The 23,110-nt window shown below is 39.9% G+C and overlaps 1 protein-coding gene across 1 annotated transcript in view; it reads right to left on the bottom strand.

Moving 5' to 3' along the window:
- The window catches only part of LOC124170012, a 99,778-nt gene that overhangs the window by 52,276 nt on the left and 24,392 nt on the right, over positions 1-23,110 (bottom strand). Inside the window, exons 3-4 of the mRNA XM_046548696.1 lie at positions 16,604-16,928; positions 8,170-8,325 (exon numbers count right to left, since the gene is read on the bottom strand). Of these exons, the coding sequence (XP_046404652.1) occupies positions 8,170-8,325; positions 16,604-16,928 (481 nt within the window). The remainder of the gene's footprint in view (positions 1-8,169; positions 8,326-16,603; positions 16,929-23,110) is intronic.

Raw genomic sequence — 23,110 nt, 5'->3', positions numbered from 1 at the left:
CTCTCTATAGTGAACCTCCATACATCATAATGCCCAAATTTTGGTCCCCACCGATACGATATAAAGAGGTTATACTGTATGTATTTCATTTATGCAGTTATTCTGTTATTTTAGGATGCTTACCTAAATCAATGATAGCTTTCTTTGCCAGTCTGCGATCTTTTTAGCAGCAATAACATGGTTTTACTCGTTATATTAATGCTCCATGTAAGACCTGGTTTCGAAAACCACACATCCGTGGCTTTGTGATCACGGATACAGAAAAGTGGTATGCACGAAAGCTTCAAAACCACTGCTCGATGCCATTAACTACATTGTCAGGCACCACGCCACGTAGTCGAGTCTCGCACAAGTTGCCCCCGTTGCAACCGCTGCGGGACGTGTATCCATGATCAAGGAGCGTGGTTGGGAGCTGCGAGGCTTGGAAAACAGGAACACAGTGCTCCTGTAAACGCAGCTAGCTTGCGATCGCTTCCGTTTTACGAAGGGGATTCTAACAGAAATAATAACCCCCGTGTATCCTAGCATTAAAATGCAGCAATTCCGGTGATTTTGCGTCCGACTTTATTTATTTTTTAAAATAAAGATCGCGGAAAATATTGGGTGAGAGTGAATATCATGCACAGATAATCGGGAGCTGTACTTCCATATGAAACAGTTGAATGTTGGGATGCGCAGTTAACATTTTGGGAATTTAAAAAAATTAAAGACATCATTTCATTTACTGTTTTTTTTCCAGGTTTTCACAGTCTAAATGTCTTCAAACTCATCGACAGTTGAGCCATTTTAGGCAGAAATACTGATCACGTGACATTCATCGGCCGCACACTAACTAAAAATGTAACAAACACAACAGGTGCCGTGAATGCAAATGTAGCAATGAAAGTGCTATCTCTCATGACGTCACCTATCGTTAGCAAAATTCAGGGCCAACTCCAGGTTGTGAGTGGGAAAATGGAGAGAAGCAGGCAAGTGAAGAAGTAGTGTCTGATTTTAATGAACTCTTTAGTTATCGGTCTTCCAATCACAGGCTTAAGTTCAATGTGTCGTCATGGCATATTGACCAATAATTGCGCTTTGAATACACGTGTGCAGATAATAAATGCGTACACAGTGTCTGCGAGTGAATGACCTTGAAATATTTATTTTTTTTCAAACAACCGGATACAGCTCTTATTGGCCATTTTACACCGGGTTGTTCAACAAATGTAACAAGTAAACGTACACAAACACCCATGCCCTGGACTGGGGAAACCTACCCAGGCGTGACTCAAACCGGCGACCTCTCATTTGGCAGGCGAGAACGTTACCCCGCTGCCACCGAGGACGGCAATATATGATCAACACATCAATTTTTCTTTTGACCTGTGAATCAAGTTTGAGATTTTTAAGGTTTTATGACAAAATTCACAGCCATTTCCAGGTTTTTTTCACGGCAGACGAAATTCACGGCTTTAACCCTTTCGCGCTGGACCTTCGTTGAGGGAAATTCTTCCTCAATAAGAGTCTTTTGAAAGTTTTCTTTACTCCCCTGTAGTAAGCTTTTCTGCGTCGACTGAAGGTAGTGGTTCCCTCCCTAACCATTTTTGGACCCAACTCAGCGGGGCACGCTGATCCCTTTCCTCAGCCTCTGTCCCAGACCCTAGAAAGATTAAAAGCCCCTTCCTCGCACGAGTCCACCGTCAACTGGCTAAAATATTAATGCAAAATATATGCAAATATTTGTTGTTCGCATCGATTTTTTTACATTCAAAATGAATTTTGTGTTTTTTTCTGAGTGTGCAGAAATTTTAAACGTATTTCTAACGTTGATATAGACGGATTTAATATATGTACTAGTTGTTCTATAAATCCGTTGATATTAACGTTAGAATTTTGTTTGAAATTTCCATGTGGTCAGCAAGAAAAGATGAATTCATTTCTAGCATTGGATTTCAAAGGTAAGCCATAAATATTTTTATGGAAAACACACTGCAAGTAACAGTAGTTGACCGCGTGGAGGGGATAGGAGAGGGTCGACTTGAGCGGCAGAAGATGGGACTGGGCTCGCGCTAAGGCGGATCACGAGAGGCGACCGCGTCCGTGGGACTATTTTGTCCGCCACGGTCACTTTTTTCGACCTGTGCCGCACAGGCATGGCATTCGTTGCTTAGGTTAGGAAAATTAACGCCGCACAGGTGTGGCATTCGTAGTTTATGGAAGAAACTCCTCGCCACACGGGTGTGGCATTCGGTGCGAATGGGTTAAAGGTTTTCACGGTCGAGTGGGATCCCCGCCTACAGTGAAAAAAAAAGAATCATTCGCTTTTCGCTGCAATTTGATTAACTGATTGGGTGATTGACACAAATTAGCAGCCCAAACTGTGATGTGTGTGGGTATTTGAAATATTGGACACAAAAGTAAAAAGAAATTCATCAGGAGGAAAAATCTGAAATCTTAAAAAAGTCTATTAGTTTTCGAGATATATCGACTTGAATTAACATGGGAGCATTATGGGACTAAAACTTTTTCACTTTTATTTTGTATTTTAAAATGTCTGAGGAACATGAGATTCCCTGGACAAAAACTAGATTTTTTGGCTGATTTTTTGATGTGGTTGTCGGTGCGATTAATTGATATTTAGTATTTTTTTTGATTTATTGAAACTGCCCCATGCTTTTCTTATGGCACTAACTTAAGAATTTTTTTGACAAACTTGCAATCATCGCAGGACGAATTCCTTGAAACGCAAGATACTAGATTTTTTGCTTGATTTTTTTGCTATCTTGGAATTTTCGTACATCGAAACAATTCCGAGGAATAAACGATTTCGATTTTCCATTGTAGAGGTGGTTGAATTTTCAATCTGGATTTTGGCGTTGAGACATGTGCCATGTGAAAATTTGGAATCTCCTATAAAAACCGTTTAGGTTGCTTCGCGCCCTAATGTTTCAGTCTACTTTCCCCGTAACCCTCTTGGTTAATTCATAATTAAATTCCGAAAAATGTCCTGCACGCGAATCCGGATTTTTCTCTGTTGGTTTTTCAATCTAAAGATTTGATTATTGGATCTTTCTTCCTCATAGAATGGTCCTCCAAGATCGTTAGAATATTAATTGCTTATGCTTGGTTTCGCTAATAGTAGGACCCGCCCGCCTCTGTGACGGTTCGGGATTCCTCGTCCCTTTCCTTCCTTCCCTATCCCCTCCCAGGAGGCGTCGTCGGGCTCCTATCGCGGCGGCCCCTCCTTCCTTGTTTCTTCCAGTCTTTCCCCGGAAATTCCCACTTTTATCACCATACATTAGGGCGGATCGCAAAAATCGATTTTTTTCAAATCCATCTGGCCCAGTGAAAAAAAGTTGTGGGACCGATCAAAAATAAGGCCTGAAAAATTTGAGACCTGTACGTGGACCCCTGACCCTCGCTCAAATGCAATTTAGGGGGGGAGGGTCAAACTTCGAAAAATACAATATTTTATGGTCATTCCCTATAGATTTTGCCGAGTTACTGCCCTTCTAGGGCAAAAATTTCGTGCATTTTGACGTATCTACCACCGTTTAGCCACAAAATGCCTAATTTGAGTCCGCGTCCGCGAAGAAAATATTCCAACGCCCACGCAGCGTCGTGGATACAAGAGCCGCAGGCCGATCCCTTCCCCTCCACGCTCGCTTCTCCCCCTCCCATGCCTCTAATACAGCAAAATTCATCCCGCGCATGCTGCTAGGAGGTCGTTTACCTTTGATAATATAAATCAGAAGATGGTAGAAGGTAAAAAGCGATGCGTAGTGAGATGACTTGTCCCTTATTTGGCGCCTCGTCGGCGTTAAACAAAACGATGCGAACCAACTATTAGAGAAGTGATGAAATAATTTTAGACCTGCGCACGCAGGAAAGGAGACTACGGTCTTGAAGACGCCTCCCGAGTGGCTATGAAGGTTTGGGAACTTAGGTTATGCATTTCTATTCCGGTATTGTCCGACAGCTGTGACTAAATTGATGAATAAGGGTGAAGGCCGCCGGCGTACCCTCCCCGCTCTAGAAGGTAAAAAGCGATGCGTAGTGAGACGACTTGTCCCTTATTTGGCGCCTCGTCGGCGTTAAACAAATCCATGTTACCAACTTTTAGACATGTGATGAAATAATTTTAGACCTGCGCACGCAGGAAAGGAGACTACGGTCTATGAAGACGCCTCTCGAGTGGCTATGAAGGTGTGCGAACTATGGTGACGCGCTTCTCTTACATTATGAATGTGACTAAATGGATTTAGTGGTACCACAGGAAGTACTAAAACTTACGGAAAATCGTAATAGGCCAAAAGTGGGTTTTATTGAAGTATAAGACTCAAACAATTTTAAAGGAACATTTTAAATTATGCGATATTTTTGCGTGTAAGTGCATGGAGGAGCATAAGGTTCCCCCAATGAGAAGTATTTTGAGAGACAATCTGACGAAAAGAAAGATGATGGCTGCTGGATTGAACCCTAAAGAAACTCGGCAACTGAGGAAAAAAGGGAATCAAAGGAGAGTGTTGAGTCGACATCGTCAATTCTTGTACGGGAAAATTTTATCAAAAATTTTCTTCAGCAATTCATCCGAAGAAAATTAAACTGGCGAGAAATTAGCTGATTTGTATCTCTACTTTCCTCATGAAATAAACATTAAGGACTATAACCTCAAAATGGAACTTCTTCGGGGAAAATGCGTCTGCCAACCGTGATAGAGGTATATGCAAGAACCAAGCAACAGCTATGCTCGTTCCCGCAACTTTAGCTAACGCAAAAGTCATAACTTCGTAAGATACATCAAAGCTAGTGTACCAGAATTACTTACGTATACAGAAAAATATGCTAAATCCTGTAAATAAGAAAAGAGGGGCGTCGTCAAAGGGTTCCATTTAATTGGAATGAAAGACTATACTCTTGTCTGATGAAAAAAGGCAAGATGACTTATCAATACAAGTTTAGAGGGGAATGTGTGGTGTTAGTTGAAGAAACAGGGTCCCACTTTTGGAGGTTTGCCTCCCCCGTCGGAGGATTAGCAAAAGTTATAAAATCTGCGATTATCGATTCCTTTCCGAGTGAAAATTAGATACACAGAATTAAAAAGGATTTGATTATGATGGTACCAAGCGAATACCGTCCAAAAAGGAGGCATCATCCCTTTGCAATAAGCATAATTCCAACATCCCTTGCAGTGTGGGTAAACTCTTCTCGGGATTCCCACCGGGTTAATTTTTCCATAATGGCCAACATTTCAAGCTCCGACTGGGGGCTCATCCTATGGGATAAATTTTGTCGAACCCCGAAAAGAGTTTACCCACATCATTCGCCGGGAAAGCATCAAATCGTATTTCATCCCTTACAGTGGTCTTTTTGCTAATTGCACTATGTTGACTTGGATTTGCGACAGGAACGTTGGGAGGGTAATCTAGGGACCCAATTTGCGTTTCTGCAAGGATGCGTTTGGCGACCAATCCGAGATTTTTTTAATTGCGGGATTTTAATGTCGACATAAAGGCTGATGATATATTGGAAAGAGACTCTGGTTCCTTCGGCTATATCTGAGCTTAGCGCTGTGGAATTTAAAAATCTATTGATGAAAGTTCAAATTTAAATTTCAATATTCCTTTTATTATACATACGGACGAGAGATTCGCGAAAGAATTTACCAAAACTTTGTTGACAGCAGCAAAAGACGAGGAATGACACTAACATAAGAAATACAGACTGGAAAGCAGGTAATTGAGTAATTCCTTCGTGATTGTTCCTCACTGGACGATGCTGATACATCAAATATTAATAAGACTAACGAAGAAAGACGCACTTGGGGTGAATTTTGTTGCATCTGGGGCGTTCGAGAGGAGAGCGGGGAGGGTACGCCGGCGGCCTTCACCCTTATTCATCAATTTAGTCACAGCTGTCGGACAATACCGGAATAGAAATGCATAACATAAGTTCCCAAACCTTCATAGCCACTCGGGAGGCGTCTTCAAGACCGTAGTCTCCTTTCCTGCGTGCGCAGGTCTAAAATTATTTCATAACTTCTCTAAAAGTTGGTAACATCGATTTGTTTAACGCCGACGAGGCGCCAAATAAGGGACAAGTCGTCTCACTACGCATCGCTTTTTACCTTCTACCATCTTCTGATTTATATTATCAAAGGTAAACGACCTCCTAGCAGCATGCGCGGGATGAATTTTGCTGTATTAGAGGCGTGGGAGGGGGAGAAGCGAGCGTGGAGGGGAAGGGATCGGCCTGCGGCACTGGTATCCGCGACGCTGCGTGGGCGTTGGAATATTTTCTTCGCGGACGCGGACTCAAATTAGGCATTTTGTGGCTAAACGGTGGTAGATACGTCAAAATGCACGAAATTTTTGCCCTAGAAGGGCAGTAACTCGGCAAAATCTATAGGGAATGACCATAAAATATTGTATTTTTCGAATTTTGACCCTCCCCCCCTAAATTGCATTTGAGCGAGGGTCAGGGGTCCACGTACAGGTCTCAAATTTTTCAGGCCTTATTTTTGATCGGTCCCACAACTTTTTTTCATTGGGCCAGATGGATTTGAAAAAAATCGATTTTTGCGATCCGCCCTACCATACATGTTTATAGTAAGACGGAAATATGATCGCACTTTTAAGGATCAATGAGAATATTTAATGATCAGTTGTCATGCAAAGCCAATACCGCTGTGCAAATATTTAACTAGTTTTCTTTCAAGATAAACCTAATTATGCATTCATGTTAGCTCTATACAGTGCAACCTCGATATAACGACACCCCACGGTGCACTAATAAACACTCGCTTTAGCGAATTGTCGCTTTACCGGAGGTGGAGCAAATAATAGCCAATATACCTGTTGCGAACAGATATACAAGAACAGGAGTGGTGCGGCGACAGATAATCATCTATCCGATAAACGTAAGCATAAATCCAGACGAAAGGCGATGTTTTTTGGCATCACTAAATTTCCTTACTCAAATAACGACTAACTATTCAAACAATTTATAAGCGCCGCACTGAATAAAAATCATGCAAAGCATTGTTTCGTCATCATTATATTTATCGAACGACAGTTTACCACATAAATTTGAGACTGAGCACTCCATTAACTTCATTTCTAACAGATCGCTAGCAATTACAGAGGTTAAGGAGTCTTGATGAAAGTCTTCCGGCGGTGAAACCCTCGCTATGGCGAGAGCCAACACCGAAAGGGTCTCGTAAAAACGAATTTTTTAACACGCTTATTATAGGGTCAATTGATGGTGAATCGGCTATCTCTCGTAATAGCGGGGGTGTCGCCATAGCCCGTACTCACTTAAACGAGGTTCCACCTTATTTTGGTTTTGTCTCCCGCTGTTTTGGTGAAATTGACGATGTGCTTAAACAGCACTATGTGCGAAGGAGAAGCTACCATCAATGAAATGTGGCAACTAGCATGCCGGCTAACCTTACAGAGTGAAAAATCCACAGTGGAAACGAGACTCCGCAGTCAGTCAGTTATTCCGCAGTATGATATTCTTCCTTGGGATAATATTGTTTTTCATTTTTTCTTTTCTTCTATGAATATAATATCACGCTGAACTTTTATAAGTTGTACAATAACCTTCTCAAACATATTCTTGGCTCAAACATATTGTTGCAGAAAATTGAGTTTAAAATTGTATTAAATTAGAGTGTTATACCAATCTGTCATTTATTTTTTTGAAAATATTGTTTGTGTGACACCATTGTCATAATAAATTGTCGCCTTAATTTCTTGTAATAATTAGTCAGTTATATCGCAGTATGATACTTTTCCTTTCGTTAGTAATGTTTTGCCGAATTGTCTGTAAGTTAACGGCGGTCTGCAACGAGTGAATCTTTTGTATTTCTTATCATTTTTTCTTTTCTTTTATGATTGTAATGTCATGCTGAACTTGTAAAAGGTGTACAATAATTTTCTCATGGGCCACAAGGCCCACGAAATAAACGAATTTATTATTATTGTTCCTTCCAGTCCTTCCCCTTCTGCGTGCAGAGGAAAAAAGGTCGCGCTTAGAGTCCCTGCCCCAGGAGTGTAACCGGCGAGCCCACCCTGGAGTCTCGTTTCCACTGTGGATTTTTCTCTCTGTAAAGTTAGCCGGCATGCTAGTCGCCATATTTCAGTGCTGTGGTCTTCTACGAAGAGAGCCATGTAATGCACTCACCAGTAAGATTGGATTCTCTCGCTTGCAAGCAAGATCCCTCGTCGATGCAATTGCCAAACGGGCAATTGACGACGCCATCGTTCACCATCAGCCTCGAGATGCACAGCCCATATCCGCAGTGGAACAGCGTGGATGGAACGCGGCTGCCATCACAGTCTGAAAATGGAATAGAATTAGTTATTGGTCAACTTCAAAATTATAGCAATTCCGATTCTGATTTGGATACTGCACAGCAATTTGATCATCCATAGTAATGATAATAATAAAATGCCTTTATTCGGGCGAGGTTGAGACTGAAAAGTCCCCTCTTCCACCTAACCCCTCGATAACGTCAATGCAAGCATATTAAAAAATGGTAGACAAACGTTTACAATACAAAGAATATACAATATACACTGTTCGTGAAATGTCAAAAAATATAAACAACTATATGTGAAAATTTTGTGTAAAAAAGATTTAAGTTTGTGGGAAAAAACATGAGGATGAGGGTGTAATGTCCTTCAGCGAAAAAACCCACTGCAGGAAAACGCCCACACAAGAAGGGGGGCGTGAAAAACCTGCGGAAACCTACTGAGTGAAAGCTAATGTCATGTTATATGCAAAATACAACATAGTTCATGAGATGCATAGGATACACAAATATTACACATGCAATTAAGATATAACATATATATATACAAGCATTCAGTGATGCGTATCACTTTGTCGCAGGCGCTGCTCAGTGTCATGTATATTTACCTACTTGTTGTGAGGTGAAAAGTGCTTTGTGTAGCCTCCTCTTAAAAGAGGCCAATGATGATGAGTTCCTAATTGAAAGGTTAAGATTATTCCATTCCCTACATGCAGTAACGGTAAATGATTTGTAGTAAATGACAGTTTGGTGATGAGGTATAACAAGATTGTGATTCCCTCTTGTGTTTGTCATATGGACAGTGTCAAGACTCCTGAACTCGCATGATAGTTAAGGGGGTGCTTTTGTGTTTAGACTTTGATACTGGTCAACGGCGTGACAATTGGGGGGCGAAGAGGGGATAGATTCCCCCCCACCAGGCCTCAGAAAATTTTACAGTATTGGTATGTACTAATGGTTTCCCTGCTGCGATGATTTTCCGCAGAATTAACGGTGAAACTTAATTTTTAAGTGCCAAAATAGCGTAAAATGTTTTTCCAGGCATGAACTTGTGTGTGAACCTAATATTTATTTTTTCAAGTAAATAAATACTTGAAAACATATTATTTTTTCGTTTAATGTTACCTAATAACATGCTAAATAAGGCAAATTGAAAATATTGGCCTCCGAAAAATTCGCTTATGGCAAAAAATTAATTATCCGAACCATACCAATCCGAACAAAAGACAGGTAAAAGTATTTGGTTAGTACGTTTGAAAAAATTGCGCTTTCCTGGTTAGTACGCTCAATAGGGTGGTTTCCTTCATCAAAGAAAACGAAAGGCTTTGATTGCGATTCGTTACCCACCATTAGTGTATTCATAATAAACAAATTATTTTGTTTTAGAAATACCGGGTTAGACGAATGGCAATGGTCCATTTTTATCCTCATTTGAAAAGGGCCAGATTGGCGCCCATGCGATGCCACTCCACGTGACGTCACAGGGACCTAGTTTCTATAGGAGAAGATAGGAGTTATACATCGTCTGAGATTACCAATGCATGCATGAGGCGCAGAGCTCAGGGAAACATGTCTTAATAATCACTTATTAAAACTGGCTAAGGTCGGAAAGTTTTCCTCACTTGATTAGTTCTTAATAATCCTTATTTAAGCCAAGCGCTACCAGTCAGCAGGGTACTAGGCTAGCCGCTAGCAGCCTGCGTCGTATCAGCGCTAAGCCTCGCCTCAAGGTCATCTCGCAGGGCGGCAACGGGAACCAGAAATACGTCACGCGGAGAGATTTCCCGACATTCATACTTAAGCGTCGCGTTTTCGCGCGCTTGAAAATTTTCACTTTTCATTTAATCGCGAAAAATAGGTATTGTCATTTAAAAATCTAAAAGCGTGAAATACGTACTCCAGGAGTAATAATCTCTAGATTTAGGGAATAAAAAAATAATAGGAAACCACCCTATTGCTAGCCGTGACGCAACCCGCAATTCGTTCTCTAGTATCTTCTTTAGGGTCGTAAACCTACAAATTCAGGATTTAATTTAATTATTATTAGCCATTGAAATTCTTGCATTCATTCCACATCTCTTTCTACGACCGTGATCTATCCAAATGCATTTCTCAATTCTTGTGATGCGATGAATAATAAAATGCGGATATTTTTCGGGAATGTCTGACTATGCAACACTGCAGCCAATGAGAGGCCCCAATTTTTCCCACCCCGAGCTCCTCACCTTCTGTTGCCTTTGCAGTGACACACTCTGCACAAATTTTGCGAGTGGGCAGTTGCTGCTATTGCACGAGTTATCATGGCGAGGGCAGTTAAATTACAATTCAAATGGAGAGAAAACGTATAGTGAAGCAGATTACGACTTTAGAAAAGATTGAAATTCTCGAGGAAGTGGACCAAAATCCACTCGTAAAGCGAGTGGAATAGGGTAGTTTCCTTCATCAAAGAAAACAAAAGGCATTGATGGCGATTCGTTACCCACCATTAGTGTATTCATAATACACAAATTATTTGGTTTTTGAAATACCGGTTTAGACGAATGGCAAGGGTCAAATTCTATCCTCATTTGAAAAAGGCCAGATTGGCGCCCATGCGATTCCACTCCACGTGACGTCACAGGGACCTAGTTTCTACACGAGAGGATAGGAGTTATACATGGTCTGAGGTTACCAATGCATGCATGAGGCACAGAGCTCAGGGAAACATGTCTTAATAATCACCTATTAAAACTGGCTAAGGTCGGAAAGTTTTCTTCGCTTGATAAGGTATTAATAAACCTTTTTTAAGCCATGCGCTACCAGACAGGAAGGTACTCAGCTACCCGTTAGCATCCTGCGTCCTATCAGCGGTCAGAGCCTCGATCAAGGTCACCTCACAAGGCGGGAGGGGGAACCAGAAATGCGTCGCACGGACTTTTTCCCTTCATTCCCCCTTACGCGTCGCGTTTTCGCGCGCTTGAAATTTTTCACTTTTCATTTGATCGCGAAAAATAGATATCGTCATTTAAAAATCTAAAAACTTGAAATACATACTCCAGGAGTAATAATCTTTCGATTTAGGCAATAAAAAAATAATAGGAAACCACCCTATTAGCGCAAAGATTAAACATTCATGCATCCACATTAAGCACAATTGCAAGAAACCGCAAAAAAAAAATTATAAGTCAGTGTGACAAAAGGCAAAAGCGTGTTCGTGATGGGAAATTTCCAGAATTGGAAGATGTTCTTCTTAAATGGTGCAAACACACCAAAATCAAATGCGCCGTTCGATGACTCCATTATTAAAGAAAAGGCAATCTATTTGGCTGTGAAAATGGGCATTGAAATTTTTCCATGCCTCCAATGGCTGGATAAATGGTTTTAAAAAGAGATATGGATTAGTTTACAGATGTGTGCTAGGTGAGGCAGCCAGTGTTAACCTTGACGTCGTTGAAACTTGGAAAAATAGAAGCCCACCAAAGTTACTATAAGGTTACAGCCTCGATGACATTTACAATGCCGATGAGAGTGGTTTATTTTTCCAGCCTTTATATCAACTCACCAACCTGTCTGTTTGTCTGGTACAAATCTTGTAACTCAAATTTGACTCACTTCCTGTGAAGCAAAAACGCTGAAATTTTGCACACTTCTTCATTTCCGATGACAATACATGAAAATATAACTTTTTCTCTCCAACCCCTCAATTTGTGAAAACTGTACAACAGCTAATTATGATCTTCATATATTTATTAACAATTGTAAGGTTTTGTAAATGTTTGAATATTGTTTTACCGTTACATAAAACGTACGGGGTGGCATTTTTAACATAGGGGGGTGGCATTTTTAACATAGGGGTAGGCATTTAAAAGCATAGGGGTGGCATTTTGAAACATAGGGGGCTTACCATTCACTGAAAATTTAATAAATATAGTGACTTTTTTAATACGTCACTTTTGGTTTTTCGGGGTCACTGAGTTTTTTTGCTTTGTGTCATATATAAACGTTGCTCATCCCCTGTAATCTAAATATAAAGGCTGGTTTTTTAAAAAAAATTTTTTATTGGCGGTTTTTTAATTTATTACCAGATCAAACGCACGCATTTAAAGGAGAAAAAGGCCACGGTGGAAAACCCGTCAAAGCCCACGGGTGCCATATGGCACCCAGTGCAGTGCTGAGCCAATACTCCTCCAATGCATTTAATATGTGAATTTTAGTGTACATTTCGGTACACATACTGAGTAGAAGGTTTCCTCTATTATTCAGTCAGCTTGAATTGTGTTCATTGTATTGAGCTTACATGTATCTTATTTTTAACCTTTTCGAGACAGCGGAGTTTTCGTCTCAGCATGACTGCTGCACTGAGCCCCAAGAGACTCTTCTTTCTCGTGGTATGGAGCATTTTTGGAGGACATTCGTTAAGAAGGGTCTCGCTGAACCTTTTTCGACCCCTCAACGGTGGGACTCCGCATTATCTCGGACTCCAAGAGTAGTTGTGCTCCCTCCTTTCCGGGTTTACGACCATACCTGCGGCATTGGTTCGCGGTCAACTTATGTATTGCTTACATGTATTTTGCAATTGTTGGTTGCACGTAAATTACAGACTTTGAATTGAATTTCTCATTTTTATCTGAGCATTGTCAAATTTTAAACGAAGTTCTAAGGTCATTATGAACGCATTTAACGCATCAGCAATTTCCATGTTGATATTTATACATAACTCGAGATATGAGTTAATATTTGTCGTAGAAATTAGTTTAAAAATTGTAAAAGCTGCTCAAAAGACAAATAATTCAATTCTAAGTGTATATTTCTTGAGAAATGAACAAATATTTATTTCGAAAATTGACTGTATAAACAATTGAATGACCGCTGTCCTGTACCGCTGAGAGGGGTTCTAAAAGACGAAGGGTCCGGGTACCTGCTCCCGGATTCGGAGGGTTAATCCTAAACCCCGAAGCGTTGGGTCTGAAATAATAACAGGGACTTCGCATTATCTCGGACTCCGAGAGTAGTTGTGCTCCCTCCTTTCCGGGTTCACCGGGTTTAAATTCACATATTAAATGCATTGCAGGAGTATTGGCTCAGCACTGCACTGGGTGCCATATGGCACCAGCGGACATTGACAGGTTAAGAGTGGGAAAATGGAAGGAGCAGGGAAGAGAAGGAGTGTCTGATTTTTGTCAGGGTTAATGAACACTTTGAGTTACCAGTCTTCCAATCACAGGCTTAAGGTCAATGTGGCATGGCATGTCATGTGTGTTATGGCACACGGACCGATAATTGCACTTCGAATATACATGCGCAGATAAATGTGTGGACAGTGTCTGCACGTGATACGGCCTTGAAACATGATCGAAGTATTGATTTTTCTTTTGATCCGTCAATCGTAGTTCCACAATCAAATTTGAGATTTTTTTAAAACCCTTTCGCTGCTGTTCAATCTGCGAAAACCTTGTCCTCACATGCAGCGAAAATGTTAAAATGCGTTTTGTGGGCCCATGGTGCACGTACTTCCAGGATGGGTGTGGTACACCCTCCCAAGGGTCGCTAATCTGGGACCCTTTCCTCGACGAACTCACCCACGCAGGACCCCTTCTCATCGACCCTACCAGAGGGGGCCCTACCTCCGGAAAAGTGAAGCGCTCTGACTGAAATTTGAAAATCAATCAATCAATCAACACGATCATCGCAAAATGATTGTTTTCATCGCACTCCAGCCAATCAAGCAATCAAGTACGTCTTTTAATCGTGTTTCTGCGATGAATAATAACGGTTTTGTTAACTTTGCAAAAAATGTGGCTGCGGACAACCCGGAAAGTGTCCATTTTAGCAAAGTTAACAAAATCGTTATCTTTTCATCGCCTGAAACACGGTTCAAAGACGTACTTGATTGCTAGACTGGCAGGAGTGCGATGAAAACAATCATTTTGCGATGATCGGGTTGATTGATTGATTGATTTTCAAATTGCAGTCAGAGCGGTCACTTTTCCGGAGGTAGGGCCCCCGCTGGTAGGGCCGATGAGACGGTCCTGCATGGGTGAGTTCGTTGAGGAAAGGGTCCTTGATAAGTGGGCCCCTTCAAAGTGCTTCGGCGAAAGTGCTGACTGCATGGCAATGAGGAAGAAAAAGTACGTCCACCGCAGTCTGCCGTGCAGACGTACTAGGTACGTCCACAGCAGTGAAAGGGTTAAAGGTTTTACTACTGTACTGATTGTACTACAGTGGAACCTCGTTAAAGCGAGTACGGGCTATAGCGACACCCCCGCTATTACGAGAGATAGCCGATGCACCGTCAATTGACCCTATAGTAAGCGTGTTAAAAAATTCGGTTTTACGAGACCCTTTCGGTGTTGGCTCTCGCCATAGCGAGGGTTTCACCGCCGGAAGACTTTCATCAAGACTCCTTAACCTCTGTAATTGCTAGCGATCTTTTAGAAATGAAGTTAATGGAGTGCTCAGTCTCAAATTTATGTGGTAAACTGTCGTTCGATAAATATAATGATTGACGAAACAATGCTTTGCATGATTTTTATTCAGTGCGGCGCTTATAAATTGTTTGAATAGTTAATTGTGTTTTAAGTAAGGAAATTTATTGATGCAAAAAACATCGCCTTTCGTCTGAATTTATGCTTACGTTGATCAGATATAAATTTCCTTGTCGCCGCACCACTCCTGTTCCTGTATAACTGTTCGCAACAGGTATATTGGCTATTATTTGCTCCACCTCCGGTAAAGCGACAATTTGCTATAGCGAGTGTTTATTAGTGCGCCGTGGGGTGTCGTTATATCGAGGTTGCACTGTATTTCGATTGAAGCAATAAAAAGACAATAGGAAACCACCCTATTGTAACGCAGTGCTTCATTCTGCTGGATAACCAAACTTGTCGATGCCTTGCATAGCTTTACGAACTTAAGATTCCTGAAAGATACGTTCATACGAACTTCGTTATTACGAACCTCGGACGTTTTTCTGGTCCCGTGAACTTCGTGACAACGGGAGTCTACTGTATCCCTCCCATTCTCTTAAAAACGCTCCCAGGAGGAGCAAAATGTCGAGCAGAAAATGTTACCAATGCAGCATTTCCCAGAAGGAACTTAACGCATAGATAACACAGGCCAACAAAAAAATTTTGTTTGAAAACTTTTTTTATTTTAATAGCTGATCTTTATAGATTTTTATGTGCCGAATCCAAACCTGGCCTTAGTTTTTTTGTATCACCCAGTTTCCAAGCAATATGTATTTAATATTTAGTCTAATACCCCTATACGATATACAGGGAAATCAACGAAACACTGTGTTACGTCGTAAAATTGCTTGCATTTACTGTTCACTACATCATGATAAAATTGTTTGTATTTACTACAGCGTGATAATACAGGGTTCACTTGTCAACTGGAATTGGTCTACATTTTCTTTCCCTTTTTTCCTTGAAGCTTCTTGTGTAGCTGTTTCTGTGATGAACCGCTTGCTGAACTTCTCGGTGAAGTACCAACAGTAATCCCCCATTATCTTCGTTCATTAGGCCTACTTTTTCAATGTTATTATAACTATAAAAAAGCTGTTAAATTAAAAAAAATATTGCTTGATTTCATAAATTTAACTGTAAAATGTGAATAAATGGTGGGCGACACAACTTTAAAACCATCATGTTTGGATTCAGCAACTTTAAAAATATAAGAATAAGCCACAGTAGATTCCGTTCAATGGGTCCACTTGGGGCAGCCACTTAATTGGGGCAGATCTTGAAGAACAGAAGCCAATAGATAGGAATATCCCAGAGTATTCTCCGCTTTATTGGGACAGCATGCCCCTTTATTGGTCCATGAGTTGGCGACATAGACTCTATACTCGCGACGAAATTAAATGTTTTTTCTTTTTTCAGAAAACTATTTTTTTTCCTCCTTTGATTTATTCTTATTTTTCACAAATGCTCCTATTTTCGCCCTATTTTTAAAGCTCTTGTAGTTATATCATCCGCAAGAGGATAGGACTTTTCTTTAATAAGACCTAGTAAAAGACATTCATTCAGCGTCGCTCGAGGCTGTGAAAAATTATTTTAACTAAATTGTTATAATTCTTAAAAATGATAATAAATTAACTCGCTGATTTATTAATCAAATTAATAGTTTAATAAACTTATGTTGCATTGAAAACATTCTTTAGTCTTCTTTCCATCATTGCAACGTTTTTTTATGCCCTTATACAGGATTTATGTCCCAATTAACCGGAATCTTCTGTACTTTCAGTAAAAAAAGTTGTTTCATTGTCGGCCTGTGTAATGTGTGATACAAAAATTCCATGAATCCAAATTTCTCCGAGCTCACCTTGGAAAGCAGTGTACGCCACGACCAACTGCAGCGTGTCGTCTCCCTTGAGAGCCCGATTAGCCACGTACATGTACGTCTTGAGCTCGCCCTTGGGGTCGACGGAGGCACCTCGGGACGCGAGCACTCGCCACGGGTTGTGCGTCGACTTGAATATGTTCATGAAGAGGGAGAGGCCAGTGGATGGCGCTGTCGTGGGGGGGGTCGGGGGCAGGAGGGGAGGGACGGCAGGGGAGGCAAAGTTGAGGTCTCGGTTCACGGGAATGCCAAACAGCATCGAGCCGCAAATGTGTCGGTTGGAGTCCGACGTCCCATCCTCCCGGAACTGAAAACAAAAAAAAATTACATGATATATTGTGATTAGAGACAGGTGAAAATTGCACTTTCATTTTTATTTTATCGTACTTTCAATAACAGTTTATCACAATTTGTAGCGTCTATTTTTTATTTTTATAATGAGGTAGATGAAACACAAAACGAACAACCTGTAACGCCAGCCGCTTTGCCTTTTTTTTCGCGCGAAATTTAAAAGCCTTGACGTTATCGCGAAGCGTAGGTGCGATAAACGAATGACGGTCTCAAAATTTTCGTGACGTTAAATGGGGTGACGTAGAACGAGGACTCACTGTATATGACAAAATACAGAATATTTTAAATAACTATGCAGTAGAACAATAATAAATTAAGGAATAAGACATATAGTGGCGGAGGTGTAGCTTTGCCCGCGCCCACTTGAAGTTCGCGGCCACGTAGAGTCAGCCAGCCAACTAGCAGCTGGCCAGTCGCTCACATGCTTTAAAGCAGTGAGTGACGGCAGAGCATTTGAACTGCGCTCGGCAACAAAATGTATAAATTTTGCCGTCGAAAAGGCTAATTTGCGTAAAAATATCATAACAGTCCAGTCATCGCATCTATGTCGCAATTTATCGCATTTGTGATTTTCACGCATCTCTAGTCATGATGTTATCTATATGGGAATTTCCAAGAAAATGTCTGTTTAAAATGAAAAAAAATACCTGTTTGAAAATGAAGGTTTATACATTTTCATTGTTAAACTTGCAGTTAAACAAGAGGGGTAACGAAAGACGTGGGGTCAGGGTACCTGCTCCTGGATTTCAAGGGTATACATATATATAATATAATTTATTGTTCTCAGATTTTTACATCCGATGGAACATTTTTATATAAACAGTTCATAGCTCAGCAATCAGTTAACAAATATAATAATCATTTGAACCAATTAACAAAAATGAGCATATACAAATATTTCAAGATATTCAAATACAACAGAAGAAAATAATTTGAACCAATTTACAAAAATAACATATACAAAAATTTCAAGTCAATCAAATACAGTGAGTCCTCGTTTAACGTCACTTACCGTTCCTGAAAAATGTGACGATAAACAAAATGATGTTAATCGAAACATAATATCCCATAAAAACAATGTAAAAAGTGAATATCGGCTCCTAGACCTCACAATTCCTACGCGAAAAAAATGTTAGCGTATCATATCTGGGGCATTTTTTACGATGGGAATGCCAAACTATGGCATAAATATTAGTTCCTGTCTTCATCGAGGACAATAGCAGCAGTGACGTAAATCCTTCTCCATTTTTGCATCTTCCCGCAATTGCTTTTCGGCTTCGCTATGGTGGTCGCCCGGGCGAGCGTCGCCTGGGCATCATCATCGCTGAAACATCGTCGCACCTACAGGAACAAAAATTATTGTGAACACGGCGAAAAAAAGTGATGACAAAAACTCCGAGTTCCACACGGAAAAATTCCTTGAAATCACTTTTTAGGTTCCTGAAAACCATTATATTAAGTAAAACCTTGCGCACCTACCTAAGAACTCATTTTGCAGAAAATTTGCTAAAACCGTAATCCCAATTAACAATAAACACACCATTTTACACTTCATTTAGACTGACTGTACTACCGCCCAAAAAACGAACAACCTGCAACTGGGATTTCTAAAAATCAAATAATTTGTATATTATGAATATACTAATGGTGGGTAACGAATCGCAATCAATGCCTTTCGTTTTCTTTGATGAAGGAAATTACCCCATTCGGCTAGTTTAACGTATGTAAAATGAAAAAGTTTGATATTAGGCAAAGATATACTCACATGTTCTTCAAAGGACTTTTTTGAATGTACTAGCCACAATTGAAAATTGAAATTTGTCAGGTTTTAGTTTGTGGCATAATTTTTGACCAATTCTTACAACTCCATCAGATGGTCCCTATCCACGTCCAGTTGCACTGAACAACCACCTATGACTTTCTTCCTGTTTAAGACTTTTCCCCAATTCAAACATCTGAAATCTGCTTCGCGTTTTTCCTCGCGCGAAATTGAAAAGACTTGAGGTTATTGCGAAGCGAAGGTGCGATAAACGAATGACGATCAAAATTTTCGTGATGTTATCGCGAAATGACGTTAAACGGGGTGACGTAGAACGAGGACTCACTGTACAACAGAAGAAAATAATAAAAGGGTAAAATTACATGATCGGGCAAAATCCCGAAAGGAGAGTTGAGGAGGAACTGAGCATAAGTACGAGACTAATTAATATTTGGTGCACAATTAAGTTCCCGCTGTTTTTTGAACGAAAATACAACTTAAAGAATTCAATTGATTCGGCTTTTACTTAGTGAAAATCCATCTTGAAATGAAAATACGCAGCCTTGGTATCTTTTCACTGGAAAATTATTTATAGGTTCGACGCTGAGGCGTCATTATAGAGTACTTGAGAATGACGCCTCAGCGTCGAAACGAGTCGTACCAATAAATAATTTTCCAGTGAAAAGATACCAAGGTTGTGCATTTTCATTTAATACAACTTTATTGTGAAAAAATGGTTATGAATGAATCATTCAAAGTATTGCCCATCGCTAGCTACAACTTTTCCACATCAATGTGGCAGAGGCCAATACCGTAACGGTAAAAATGTTCATTTTTTGAGGCAACCCACGAATCATGCCATTTTTTTGGTGTCCTCGTATGAACACAACTGCAGATCTGCCAGACCTTGTACCATATAACAGAACAAGAAATAATCGGACGGCGTAATATCTGGGAAATACAGCGGGGGGTCAGGACTTCCCATTTGAGCGTTTACAGGTAGGTTTTACAGTAAAACCTCTTCACATCGAAATGGAGGGGACCAAAATTTGGGCAACTTGATGTATGGAGGTTCACTATAGAGAGGTTTTAGTGATAGGCACCATGTTTTCATATCCTTTGCAAATGAAAGGCACTACAGTGAGTCCTCGTTTAACGTCACTTACCGTTCCTGAAAAATGTGACGATAAACGAAATGACGTTAATCGAAGCATAACATCCCATAAGAAACAATGTAAAAAGTGAATATCGGCTCCTAGACCTCACAATTCCTACGCGACAATATGTTAGCGTATCATATCTGGGGCATTTTTACGGTGGGAATGCCAAACTATCGCTTAAATACGGGTTCCTGTCTTCATCGACGACAATAGCAGCAGTGACGTAAATCCTTCTCCATTTTTGTATCTTCCAGCATTTGCTTTTCGGCTTCGCTATGGTGGTCGCCCGGGCAAGCATCGCCTGGGCATCATCATCGCTGAAACATCGTCGCAGTTGCAGGAACCAAAATTATTGTGAACACGGCGAAAAAAGTGACGACAAAAACTCCGAGTTCTACTCGGAAAAATGCCTTGAAATCACTTTTTAGGTTCCTGAAAACCATTATGTCAAGTAAAACCTTGCGCACCTACGTAAGAATTCATTTTGCAGAAATTTTTGCTAAAACCGTAATGGCAATTGAGAATAAACACACCGTTTTACACTTCGTTTAGACTGACTGTATTACCACCCACAAAACAAACAACCTGCAACGCCCGCCGCTTCGCCTTTTTTTTTTGCGCGAACTTTAAAAGACTTGACGTTATCGCGAAGTGTAGGTGCGATAAACGAATGGCGGTCTCAAAATTTTCGTGACGTTATCACGAAATTACGTTAAACGGGGTGACGTAGAACGAGGACTCACTGTACTGTCTTTTATACCATTATATTTAAGTGATTAAACAAACATGCGTGCATCAGTAAACATATATTTAATAATTACAGAAAGCGAGTGCTATCGCATGATTTTTACCATGATTCAAGAGAAAACGATGTAATCTCTCTTAATTCAACAGAATTCAATTCAACAGAACAGACAGTTTAATATACACAGTAGTATGACGAACGATCGGAAAACTCCGACCACAGTCAAGAAGTAAGAGTTGCATTTTCATTTTATAAATCAGAGGCGATATAAGGAATATAATTCTTGATTATTTACGTACACCGTTTGAGACTAACAACGGGAGACCACGAAACTTGCTCCGCCTTTTTCAATGCCATATTTTTTATGGCCTTCGGATTGGTGAACACATCCCTGAACTAGTAGTGGTTCCGTTGAATGGGCCTTAGTTTGGCTGTAATTAATTAATTTTCATAAGGTACTTTTCACATATACAGGCGGTCCCCGACTTTCGTACACAATGCGTTCCCGAAAACTTGTACGAAAGTCGAATGTACGAAAGTCGAACCATTGACTTCCATACTAATTAGGGGTTACGTTCCAAAAGAGCGGAATATACGTACTAAAACCTTTTTTTTCACGGAATTCATTTCAATTGACTTAATTTTTATAATATGTTAATAAAACTCCTCAAATAATCTAATTTCTTTCGAAAATACGCAGAAAAAGCAAATAAAAGTTTAAAAAAACAAGAACTCCGTTGGCTATCGAGTGAAACTTCCTCTTGGCGTTTAAGTTGACATTCCACTTATTACGTCCACTATAAATAAAAGGACATATCAAGAAGCATAACAAAATGTATTTGTTGAACCCGCACTCTGGATACCTTTTAATTTTTACACCAAAATTCGCTATTTGGCAGGTGACATTCACGATCGCGTATATTCCGCATGTTATTCAAATAGGACAAAAGACAAACGGAATTCGGGTGATATTTCATGCAATATCGTTGCTGAAAGTTTACATGAATTAAACAGCACTCAAACGAAAAAACACTTTTAGAAAGAAGGTCTTACTAGTTTTATTGAAAGCTATTCAATGATGTCTAGCCAACTTCTTTTGAAAAATATCTTCAATGAAGGCTTTCTTCTTTTCTTGATAAAGGAGCCTATAGCAGGCAGTCTCTCTCCCAAATAAATCACCTAGATTAGAGTCAATTACCAACAATTCCCTTCATTATATACGTTCGTATTGTTCGCATATACTGCCGATACTGCCATTTGAAACAATTGAATGTTGGGATAGGCAATAAACATCGTGGTAATTTTAAAAAAATTACAGACCTACGTCCGAAAGTCCGAATTTAGCGTACGAAAGTCGAGTAAAAGGTGTCAATTTTGAATGTACGAAAGTGCGAATTGTACGAAAGTCGAGTGTACGAAAGTCGAGGACCGCCTGTACCGCGTATAGTTTCATGATATCGCACCCCTCAGCAGGAGGGTCAGGTGGGGTAGTGGTTAGTGATTACGGCTACCACCCAGGGGACCAGGGTTCGGGGCTTCGTGATGGCTGTATATTTTGCTGTCTTCATTGTGATCGTAGCATAGACATTGTGATATGCAGGGCTTGATGTGGTTATTAGTCCAGGAAATGAAGCTCATAAAAGTGAAAAACCTTGCAATTTTTTCAAACTGAATCGATTTGCACCAAAATTTGGGATTAGACTAATTATACCCCCTACTTCAAATTCTATATTATGCCGAAGGGCGCTTTTTATTTTTTAGGGGTGAAAACTACCCCTAAAATCTGTAACTTAAAAAATTATTTTTTAAAGCTAAATACGTGTAAAATTTAGTTCAAATTATATGTATAATTATTTTTTTATGTTTGAAAAATAATTTTAAGGTGTTTCAACCCATAATAATCAACCATTATTGGGGGTTAATGTAAAAAAGAATTTTCAAACTGAATCGATTTGCATAAAAATTTGTGTTTATACTAATCATACCTCCTTTAAAAATGTTTTTCAAACCGAATCGATTTGCAAAAATATTTCGGATTAGACTAATCATACCCCGATCTTCAAAATCTATATTATGCCAAAGGGCGCGTTTTATTTTTTAGGGGTGAAAACTACCCCTAAAAGCTGAAACTTAAAAAGTTATTTTTAATGCTAAATACGTGTAAAATTTAGTTCAAATTATATGTATAATTATTTTTTTATGTTTGAAAAATAATTTTAAGGTGTTTCAACCCATAATAATCAACCCTTATTGGGGGTTAATGTAAAAAAGAATTTTCAAACTGAATCGATTTGCATAAAAATTTGTGTTTATACTAATCATACCTCCTTTAAAAATGTTTTTCAAACCGAATCGATTTGCAAAAATATTTCGGATTAGACTAATCATACCCCCTTCTTCAAAATCTATACTATGCCGAAGGGCGCGTTTAATTTTTTAGGGGTGAAAACTACCCCTAAAAGTTGGAACTTAAA

The sequence above is a fragment of the Ischnura elegans genome, chromosome 13 (assembly GCF_921293095.1).
Source record: "Ischnura elegans chromosome 13, ioIscEleg1.1, whole genome shotgun sequence".
NCBI lineage: Eukaryota > Metazoa > Arthropoda > Insecta > Odonata > Coenagrionidae > Ischnura > Ischnura elegans.
Note: the sequence above shows the minus strand (reverse complement) of the source record. Positions and strands in the feature narration are given on the sequence as shown.